The sequence below is a fragment of the Schistocerca americana genome, chromosome 5, assembly GCF_021461395.2.
Source record: "Schistocerca americana isolate TAMUIC-IGC-003095 chromosome 5, iqSchAmer2.1, whole genome shotgun sequence".
NCBI lineage: Eukaryota > Metazoa > Arthropoda > Insecta > Orthoptera > Acrididae > Schistocerca > Schistocerca americana.
In genome coordinates, this window is record NC_060123.1 from 65,586,360 (window position 1) to 65,598,382 (window position 12,023).

The 12,023-nt window shown below is 39.4% G+C and overlaps 1 protein-coding gene across 5 annotated transcripts in view; it reads left to right on the forward strand.

The window, feature by feature from the left end:
• Positions 1 to 12,023, forward strand: part of LOC124615485 (alpha-N-acetylglucosaminidase) — a 372,979-nt gene that overhangs the window by 270,992 nt on the left and 89,964 nt on the right. For all 5 annotated transcript variants that reach the window (XM_047143421.1, XM_047143422.1, XM_047143418.1 and 2 more), the window contains exons 14-15: positions 6,521 to 6,711; positions 6,795 to 6,915. In XM_047143421.1, coding sequence (XP_046999377.1) covers positions 6,521 to 6,711; positions 6,795 to 6,915 — 312 coding nt within the window. The remainder of the gene's footprint in view (positions 1 to 6,520; positions 6,712 to 6,794; positions 6,916 to 12,023) is intronic.

Consider the following 12,023-nt stretch of genomic DNA (forward strand, 5'->3'; position numbering starts at 1 on the left):
CCAGAAACTATCAAACAAAAAGTCAGAAGTTGAAAATATTTTTAATAATCATTTTCTAAATGTTGTGGATATAGTAGGATCCACGTGTTCATTCGAAGATGCTAGGCTGTTAATGGAAGAGGCCATACCTATGCAATTTGATACAATTGAAATCTCACGCACTTCTCCCTCTGAAATTAGGAAAATAATAAACTTGCTTAAAAGCAAAAACTCACATGGAATTGATGGCATTTCCAGCAAAATACTAAAAGCTTGCTCTCAACAGATAAGTAAGATTCTCAGCCACCTGTGTAATAGCTCTCTGGAACAGGGCATTTTCCCTGATAGACTGAAATATGCTATTGTTATACCTCTGCATAAAAAAGGGGATGGATCTGATGTCAACAATTACCTTCCAATCTCCCTTCTAACAGCTTTATCCAAAATTTTTGAGAAAGTAATGTATTGAAGAGTAGCTTCACATATCTGTAAAAATGAGGTACTAACAAAATGTCAGTTGGGTTTCCAGAAAGGTTTTTCGACAGAAAATGCTATATATGCTTTCACCAATCAAATTTTGAATGATCTGAATAACCGAACACCACCCATTGGGATTTTTTGTGATCTCTCAAAGGCTTTTGATTGTGTAAATCATGAAATTCTGCTAGACAAGCTCAAGTATTGTGGCATGAGTGGGACAGTGCACAAATGGTTTAATTCGTACCTAACTGGAAGAGTGCAGAAAGTTGAAATAAGTAGTTCTCCTAATATGCAAAGATCAGCACATTCCTCAAATTGGGAAACTATCAAGAATGGGGCTCCACAAGGGTCGGTCTTGGGTCCTTTGTTGTTCTTAATATATATTAATGACTTGCCATTCTATATTCATGAAGAGGCAAAGTTAGTTCTCTTTGCTGATGATACAAGTATAGTAATCACACCTGACAAACAAGAATTAACTGATGAAATTGTCAATAATGTCTTTCAGAAAATTACTAAGTGGTTTCTTGTAAACGGACTCTCACTGAATTTTGATAAGACACAGTACATACAGTTCCATACAGTAAATGGTATGACGCCATTAATAAATATAGACCTTAATCAGAAGCATATAGCTAAGGTAGAATATTCAAAATTTTTAGGTATGTCCATTGATGAGAGATTAAATTGGAAGAAACACATTGATGATCTGATCTGCTGAAACGTTTGAGTTCAGCTACTTATGCAATAAGGGTCATAGCAAATTTTGGTGATAAACATCTTAGTAAATTAGCTTACTACGCCTGTTTTCACTCATTGCTTGCATATGGCATCATATTTTGGGGTAATTCATCACTGAGGAATAAAGTATTTATTGCACAAAAGCGTGTAATCAGAATAATAGCTGGAGTCCACCCAAGATCATCCTGCAGACATTTATATAAGGATCTAGGGATATTCACAGTAGCTTCTCAGTATATATACTCTCTTATGAAATTTGTTATTAACAACCAAACCCAATTCGAAAGTAATAGCAGTGTGCATAACTACAATACTAGGAGAAAGGATGATCTTCACTATTCAAGATTAAATCTAACTTTGGCACAGAAAGGGGTGAATTACACTGCCACTAAAGTCTTTGGTCACTTACCAAATAGTATCAAAAGTCTGACAGATAACCAACAAGTATTTAAGAAGAAATTAAAAGAATTTCTGAAATACAACTCCTTCTACTCCATAGAGGAATTTTTAGATATAAATTAAAAAAAATTCTAAAAAAATAAAAAAAAAAGTTGTTATATTAACTTAATTATGTTGTTAAATTAACTTAATTGTGTCATGTATTGGAAAATTTGACTCGTTCCACATCATTACGAAATATTGTATTCATGATCCATAGAACTAGTATTAATCTAATTTAATCTAATCTAAGTAGGTCCTTGAACACAGACGTGTTCTAAGTAATTAGAAAAGAGGGCAGGTGAAACCCACCTACAAAAAAGGAAGTGGAATTTATCCAAAGAACTACCATCTTATACCACTCGCATATATGTTTATCAGAATCCTAGGAACATTGTGTCAAGTGAAACATAATGACTTCCTGGAAAAATAGCCTTCTGCACGGAAGTCAGCAGTGGTTTAAAACACACTGTGTGTGCAAAAACCAGCTTGTGCTGTTCATGGATGGTATCCTTGGTGCCATGTGTAGAGGTAACCAGTTTGATTTGGTGCTTCTATACTTTCAAAACAGTAATTTCCAGGAATGATTGCTTATCGACTGTGTGAGCCCCTATATATATTCATTATAGCAATGACAAAAGACAAATGTTTACTAAGTTACAATTAATTACAAAGGAAAGTAGTAACTTTACTTGTCAGCCACATCTTCTTCATACACTATTCTTCATGTTGTGTAAGCTGCCGGCAGCAATCCTTTTTTCCCATAACCAGGGTACACTCCTGCTATGTCAGTCAGAAATATTGGGAGAGTATCAGAAGGGTCTTTTTTACATGCAACCTAAGTTGTGGAAATAAAGGTATTGTAAGAGCTAGAATTTGTCCCTGTCTCCTGGACGTCCCTTGTCCCTGACTCCTGGATGTCCCTCTCTTTTTATTGACGACTTAACAGATTTCCACAAGTGTTTGATGTTCTGTCTGTGGTCAGATGGATTGTCCATTAACACAGATTCAGCAGAATGATTCACAAATTCGTGTTGAAAGCTTACTTTTTTTAAAGGTGTGTATGACTTAAAGCCATTATCACTTTTGTGCCTGGCAATAAAAAGTGCCTTATCGGAGACCCCCCCCCCAATAAACTTGAACTGTAAAGCACTTGTGGGATTCTCTCTCAATGCTGTCAAATACCCACAAATATGTTCACCTTCATTTTTCAGTGGTCATCCTCTTTGGTATTTTCCAGTAGCTATATGTGAGTCACCTATTTCAACAACCTTGTTTTGGCTAGTGATTGAACCACTCTCATTCGTGACTAAAACGTAGTAGACTTCTCTGAAGAAACCACAGTAGTCACACATGGTGTTTGTGGACAGTTGTGTTTCAGAAGCTGTCATTTGTAGTATATAGTCTCTTATCCAACATAAGCCTAAAATGATGCTTTTCTCGATGGATAACTTGGAACTGTGAAAATGATGTGTTCTTTATTATAGACGTTCTTTTGTGACACTGGATGCAGTACAGTTGGAAAGGAAAATCAGCATCCACAGCTTTCTAGCAAAGTTTCATAGAGTGGAGTCCATGACATTCTACACAATTCCTGCTATCATCATTTGGAAGCTATCTGAATACCCAACAAAATTTCAAACCACTTTACACATTATGTAACGGAGGATTTAGATTTTGCCATGTGAGTGTATCGGCACCCAAAACTGCCATGATTTCTCTCATTGCTATTCACAATAAACTGTGTTTCCCCAGCAACATGCTAAACGTTTACCTTAATTTATGCCTCTAGAGTTATGTAGTTGACATAGAGTTGTGTGGTTGACATAGAGTTGCATGTTCAATATACACTCCTGGAAATTGAAATAAGAACACCGTGAATTCATTGTCCCAGGAAGGGGAAACTTTATTGACACATTCCTGGGGTCAGATACATCACATGATCACACTGACAGAACCACAGGCACATAGACACAGGCAACAGAGCATGCACAATGTCGGCACTAGTACAGTGTATATCCACCTTTCGGAGCAATGCAGGCTGCTATTCTCCCATGGAGACGATCGTAGAGATGCTGGATGTAGTCCTGTGGAAAGGCTTGCCATGCCATTTCCACCTGGCGCCTCAGTTGGACCAGCGTTCGTGCTGGACGTGCAGACCGCGTGAGACGACGCTTCATCCAGTCCCAAACATGCTCAATGGGGGACAGATCCGGAGATCTTGTTGGCCAGGGTAGTTGACTTACACCTTCTAGAGCACGTTGGGTGGCACGGGATACATGCGGACGTGCATTGTCCTGTTGGAACAGCAAGTTCCCTTGCCGGTCTAGGAATGGTAGAACGATGGGTTCGATGACGGTTTGGATGTACCGTGCACTATTCAGTGTCCCCTCGACGATCACCAGTGGTGTACGGCCAGTGTAGGAGATCGCTCCCCACACAATGATGCCGGGTGTTGGCCCTGTGTGCCTCGGTCGTATGCAGTCCTAATTGTGGCGCTCACCTGCACGGCGCCAAACACACATATGACCATCATTGGCACCAAGGCAGAAGCGACTCTCATCGCTGAAGATGACACGTCTCCATTCGTCCATCCATTCACGCCTGTCGTGACACCACTGGAGGCGGGCTGCACGATGTTGGGGCGTGAGCGGAAGACGGCCTAATGGTGTGCGGGACCGTAGCCCAGCTTCATGGAGACGGTTGCGAATGGTCCTCGCCGATACCCCAGGAGCAACAGTGTCCCTAATTTGCTGGGAAGTGGCGGTGCGGTCCCCTACGGCACTGCGTAGGATCCTACGGTCTTGGCGTGCATCCGTGCGTCGCTGCGGTCCGGTCCCAGGTCGACGGGCACGTGCACCTTCCGCCGACCACTGGCGACAACATCGATGTACTGTGGAGACCTCACGCCCCACGTGTTGAGCAATTCGGCGGTACGTCCACCCGGCCTCCCGCATGCCCACTATACGCCCTCGCTCAAAGTCCGTCAACTGCACATACGGTTCACGTCCACGGTGTCGCGGCATGCTACCAGTGTTAAAGACTGCGATGGAGCTCCGTATGCCACGGCAAACTGGCTGACACTGACGGCGGCGGTGCACAAATGCTGCGCAGCTAGCGCCATTCGACGGCCAACACCGCGGTTCCTGGTGTGTCCGCTGTGCCGTGCGTGTGATCATTGCTTGTACAGCCCTCTCGCAGTGTCCAGAGCAAGTATGGTGGGTCTGACACACCGGTGTCAATGTGTTCTTTTTTCCATTTCCAGGAGTGTATATCGTTACGTACAGATGCGTTCAGTGGGCAATCATTCTTGGAAATTATCTTCAAAACAAGCTTTGATTTATTGCTAAATTGCCTGTTTGTAAAGAAAATTTATTCCTGTCAGATATCTGACCAAGTTTATGACGATTGAAAATTTAATGGTGGGCAGGTTGCAACACTGGATGGAGAGTGATCCACAAACAATAAATTAATACCTAGTGTTCCCCAATGAAGTTTAATAGATTTGTTTCTGTTAATGTAATACATTAATATCTTTGCATCTGGTGTTTATCTGTGAGGAAATTATATTCAATAAAAGTTATTGTTATTTCCAGTCAGTTCTCAATGAAATATTAGTCTAATCCAAGGACTGACAACTCGTTTTTATTGTAGAGAAAAAATGTCAAGGACTTAATGGAACTTATATGCTTGATAACCTTCGACTACTGGTTGAATGATTCACAACTAAAGTTTGAACATAAACATGGTCATAAGCTCATTTATGGAAGGAGTGTGGAGTTTAGTTTGTTTATGCACAGAGACTTACTTTGCTTGCAGTACAATCTTACTACTTCTAGTGCACTTCTGAAAATTGAAAATGTGCATACCAACTTATTGCCATTGTTATTTTAATTCATGATGGTCTTTGAAAAGAGGGCATTCTTAATTCATTCTGGATAATATAATTAATGCTGCATCTTGCAGACATGTTATGGATTTGTTATTGTGTTCTTTCCCCTCATGATGGATTCATTTAATATGATTTTCTATACATAACGATAATACAGGACCACCTTGTTTTGAGATTTTTTTGCATGTGGGTGTATATTACAATATTTCGTATAGTGCATGTAACAGTTGTGGGTGTGTATATTCGTGGTCTCTGGGCTTCGCAACGTAAGTACTGGTATCATTCCAGCTTAATACTTTTCAGTTCTTCTCGTGGAGATTGTGCTAATGGTAGTTATTTAACACTTTTTTTCTTTAAAGTTTGTCTGTTTTTGCTGCAGTACTGCACCTGTGGGCAGTGACCGTGTAAGTATTTCAAGCTGCATGTACTGCTTCAGCATGTTGGCATTTTGCTGCTCATGTCTTGGAATGTTTCAGAAAAATAGGAGTCTAGTAAGCTGCATTAATAATTCAGACTTTAATAGAAATAGTATGGCATGGCTTGCAAAACTGTAAGAAACTGCTGACTCAAAAATTAAGTAAAATTTGAGAAATAGTAAATATCTTTCGTGTTAATTTTCCACTTTCTTGCTAGACTTATATATATCAAACACTTTAGGGACGTCTTTTGAAAGTAACTTTTATTTTCCCATATTTGCATAGCAGTTGCTTAAAAAAGTATTATAAGTATGTCATAAGAGGGGCAATAACTACCTGCACAAAGCTCTTCTTTATAAAGCTAAAACACACACACACACACACACACACACACACACACACACACACACACATCTGGCACTGAAACCATTATAGAAGTAGTGAAAATTCTTTACTGTCATACATTACAGAGATTCAGCAGCTCCAGAATTTTTGTTATATATGTTTCTCTTCTCTAGAATTAGTTCATAAATAGCTAAGAATATTGATTATATATGAATTGTGGAATTTGCAGGTATGGTACAATATTTCCGAGGTTGTTCTTGCATGGGATAAACTACTCTTAGCATCAGAGGAATTTAATAACTCTTCATGTTACAAGCATGATGTTGTTGATGTCACTAGACAGTACCTACAAGTGCTGGGAAGTGGATTATACAGACGCTTCAGGAATGGGTATTTTACTGGTGATGTACAAGCATTTCAGTAAGTGATTATTCTTATGTAAAATGTGAAAAATTGTTCTACATTATTATCAGCGATTCTATAGTTAGTCTGGTACCTTTCAGGAAAAATGCTGAAGATTTCCTCAGTTTGCTGGGTGATTTGGACACACTGTTGGGTTCCAGTGAGGCATTTCTTTTGGGAGCATGGCTAAAGAGTGCCAAGGCTTTAGCCACAACACCGCTGGTATGTTAGTCATTGACACTAAGTATTTTGTGAATATTTTCTTTTTTTTAATAATATATGTTATTTTATTTTCACAAGTCAGCAGCCAGAGACAGTATTCATGTGTGTGTGAGTTATGTTTTTGTTAATGTGTGTGTGTGTGTGTGTGTGTGTGTGTGTGTTTGTTTTCTACTTTAGAAGAAGGTCTTTTGGCTGAAAGCTTAAATGTGTAGCAGTCTTTCTGTTGTGCCTGTCTGTGACTCACCATCTGCTCTAATTGGTGAGTAGTAATCTGTCCTTTTCATAATATTTTTGTTTTCGTATCCTAAATTTCCCATTGTTTGACAATGAATATTAGTAATTTTAATCAAAATGAAAATGGCAACAGTTGCATAAAATAACTTTCCATCCGTGAGTTGTTCTTGTAGCTTAATCTTGGCAGAAAGACTTGTTATATTAGTTTTATATTAGGGTTGTAAGCATTTTCAGAATGTTTATGGCCTTCTTTTTCAATAAATAACTGTGATCGAGACAGTACACTGGTTAAGACATGGACTTGTATGTGGGAGAAGTGAGGTTCTGATACATGCCGCTCAGTCCGGAGTTAGGTTTCTTTTTATTTCCCTAATTCACTTAAGGCAACTGCGGGAGTGGTTCTTTTGAAAGGAACATAGCTGTTTTTAGTTTCTCTTGCCTTTCAGTCTGAGCATGTGCTTTGTCTTCAATGACGTCATTGTCAGAAGAACTTGAAAATCCTAACCTCCTCTTTTTTCTATAATGGAAATTATTTCCATGATTAACTGGGTCTTTGGAAGATGAAAACACACCTTTGTCTATGTTGATATCACATTTTTTGTTTCTTTGGTGTAAGAGAAATTGTGGAATTTCAGAAAAAAATCAAAGTGAAATAGTATACTGAAGAAATTCTATTGAAACAATTTCACAAAGAAATACTTTTGACTATCTTTTGTAGTGCCCTGAAATGAGAAATGTCCTGCCCACTGTCCTTCCCACCCCTCCCACATGGTACTCCACTGTCTACCGAACCTACAAAATATACTTGTGCATCCCTACACAACCCCTGCTCCCAACCCCTTGCCTCATATCCCTGTAATAGACCTAGACTCAAGAACTGTCCCATACATACTCCCACCACCACCGACTCCAGTCCGATTACAAACATCACATATCTCATCAAAGGCAGGGCTACCTGTGAAACCAATCATGTAATCTACAAGCTAATCTGCAGCCACTGTGCGCCATTGGGCATGACAACTATCACGCTGTCTGTCTGCATGAATGGCCGCCGACAAAACTGTGGCCAAGAAACAACTGCACCACCCTGTTGCTGAGCACACTGCCCAACATAACATCCTTCATTTCAATGACTGCTTCACAGCCTGTGCCTTATGGATTTGATGAAACTGACATGCATTTCGCAGACTGTTACTAGTCATTGCAGAGGTATGACGTATTTTTTGAAATAGCAACGTTTTTCAGAACTGCCATGTAACATAATCTATACTACATTTTTAAATTAATGAATTAGGCAATGTCATAGAGGGTCCTCCATTGACCATTCTAAAGTGTCATACACAATGATTACCCAAGCATAGCCCTATTAAAATTCCTTTGTGTTCAAAACTCCTCAAAAATTCAATTTGTGGTATGATATACACAATGGCAAACTGAAAAAATTCAATATTTGACCTCACACGTTCAGTATGTATTGACAATACTGAGAATATTTTGAGGTCCATCAGTAGTGCTCATCAATATTTCTAGTATTGACAATACATCAACAAGTGCCCTCAGATAGTTATATTACAGGGTGTATACAAACCGGGACAACCAGGAGATCCGCGAAAAACCCGGGAATTTTTTCATCTGGGAGAAAACCGGGAAAAACCCGGGATATTTTTAGAATCCTGGGAATTTTTCATTGTTTTAGTTTTCAGTTAAATTTTTGTAATTTTGACTGGTAAGAACTGATACTCTAACAAAGGATATTACTATATCCCGCTACAGCAGAATAATACTTCAACAATAAAACATAAAAGAGAGAGAAAAACGAAAATAACTTAAATTTCAAAGCAAATGCGCCAAATACAACAATGACGCACACTGATCATGCAAGCGTCTGCCAATTGAAAATGTGTCAAAGGCTTTAGGAAGACTATGCAATGCTTCTTAACAACAAATTGCCTCCAATGAGCATTAAGTCGCAACTGTTTACATTCGATTTGTTTTAGTAGTTACGAGCGGGCTCATGCGCATGCACAATTGAGCCACATTTGAGTAGTAGATTCTCCCGCTTCTGGCTACAGGAATATGGCTGTTGGCTGTGCAAGCAGTCGCAGCAAGCAGCTAGATGCTACCGGGGAAAGGGGGCGCCAAATTCATATTCTTGAGGAAAAAAACTTGTTTCACAAAGCTCCTAGCACCTAGCGCACGTTTGTCTATCGATTATTCACATGATTTTGAAACGCTTCCCTGTTGGTTTTTGAACGTTTTTGAACACATTTTAAGTTGATTTCTGAATGAATTATAAGTTGACTTTTGAATGAATGCATGCATAGTGTACGTGATATCTGGTCAGGAGAATCCTTGTCGCATCTAGAAATAAACTTTCTGCAGACAAAAGGTGACGGGGCTATACGAGCTGAGCGGAGTAAAGCCGAACGGATGAATTCAAATCGATATCCGATTATGTGGTTGATTGGGTTTGCGAATGATCAGCATTGTTACAGTTACTAGCAAAATCCATAGATTCAGACTACCAGAATGGAAATAAATGGCTGACAGGAATAACAGGTGAGAAAGATTACATATTATCTTCTTGGTGTATCCAAGAAAATGAAATTTTGACAGAAAATTTTTGGCCAGATTGCTACACTAGTAAGGACCAGTAGTACAGTCCCCAGCTGGCAGCCGCGTAAGTTCTATTCTGGAAGTAATGTGGAAAACGTGTTGCTCGAACACGTAATAACGCCTAACCGGAAAATAATCGCGGGATAACTAAACCTGTGATTCTGGCAGGGTTAGTGAAGTTAACTGGCGAAGAAATTTTGGTAGTGGCAGGAATAGCTACAGAATTGGTGATGACAAGATTGTTTGTTAGAACGAGGAAGGAGAAGAAATGGGGACATCACACAAATTATGGAAGAATAAGACGATTCCAAATTTATATAAAAATTTCGTAATACTACTTTTCGATCTCATGCTTGAGAAGCTGGTGCATATGAATGAAATGTAAAACTATTTCCTCACATAAAGCTTTTTGCTTGTAGTAGGCCTAATAGGCATGTGATACTGGTACTTCGTGGATTATATTCTGTCGTGTTATAAAAATGGCCATTTGTGCCAAAACAGTCTCGTTTATTTGGTTGTGTTACTAAACTGCTGCCGAATTAGAACGGCCTATTTTGTTTTATCCAGCAGACAGTGGTAAAATAGACGTAATCAGATCGAGAAACCACACCAGGCTTGAGTATAGATAATGACATTTCATTTTTCATGTAGCAAAACGTTTGACGAACTTTGATGAGGTAATTCTTTCGCAGAAAGGAAAGCACGCCATGTAAAGCTGTAGCAAGATTAGAGAGAAAAAAATGCTACGAGCTAAGGTTTGAAGAAATGTGTAATTTCTTGCTTATCCCTTGTTAGTATTGGTTTTATATATCCTATACTTAATTTTATGTCACACAAAACAGCAAGTTATTAACTAGTAGGCAATAAAGAGTTCAGATTTTCTGAAGAGTTCTTGTTCTCTCGATTACAAATAATCCCATCCACTATTAATTGTGAGATTTTTTAAAGAGGGGCAGGCTGTCAAACCGGTGGACTGGGGGCAGGAGAAGCACCATAGGACATTTCAGTTTCCACTCTCCTGAATATAGTTTGGACGTGCGGTAGAAAAATGCTTTATGAAGAGGCGTGGCACTGCACTTTGGCATACTTAAGACCAAATAATATGCCTTACATTTCCTCGAATACATTTGTTTTATGTTTCAGACTTTGTGCGCTACAAGATGAACATATTTTGAAAATTGTATTCTTTTTAGTATTGACCCGGTTCGCAAATGTCGTAGATCCGGGGCTGATGTGCAGAGATATATTGGGTAGTCTCCACATGACCCGTGTTTACATTTGGTGATTTTGCTGTTTCCCCTTTGTTTACTCTCACGTCAAATGAAAACTTAACGGATATCTGTGGCCAGGAGCTATCAAGTGAATTAAAACGCATTCACATAATTACGGAAGGCTGAAATTTGTCATTAGTTTCAGATTTAATTTTATTTCCACCTTTCTGACAGTCAAGCATTAATCGCCTTGCAGAACAATGAAGTTATTTTTGTCTGTTTGCTAAAAACATTTGACTTTTATTAACCTTTTCCGCAGAGGCAGTCAATGTATTTAAACTAAATGTTTAATTCCACAGTACTGGCTAGTTTCAACTGTTCGCTGCATCTCAAGTGTCTGTCTCTGATGCAATTCCTTATGCTCAATTGAATTCCTTGTCGACGACATTTTCATCCCTTTTTTCTCCTGGGTTCAAATGACTTTGAAGCTCATATCATGCTCAAACCCACTGCTCGGCCTAAGTTTTTTCGGGCTCCGTCCATTCCTGTGGCCCTTCATGATCAGCTCAAACGGGAGCTGGATAATCTCACTGCTTCAGGGGTCTTGCTTCCTGTCACTTCCAGTGAGTGGTCCTTTCCTGTCGTTGCTAAGCCAAATGGTAATATTCGTCTCTGCAGCGATTTCAAAGCCACTGTAAATGCTCAATGCCTTATCGACACTTACCCTATGCCTCGACCTGCAGAATTGTTCACTAAACTTGCTGGAGGCCAGTATTTTTCTAAAATTGACCTGTCAGAAGCTTATCATCAACTTCCTCTCGACACTGCTTCCCGGCAGTTTCTGGTCCTTAACACGCCTTTCAGCCTCTATCAATACCAACGATTGCCATTCGGGGTTGCCAGGGCCGCTGCTCTCTTTCGGCGATTCTTGGAACAATTATTGCTCACTGTCCCTAGGTGTATAAATTATCAGGACGACATTGTTGTCACTGGCTCCACCACTGATGAACATCTTCAAAATCTCTGCACACTTTTTCATGTCTTACA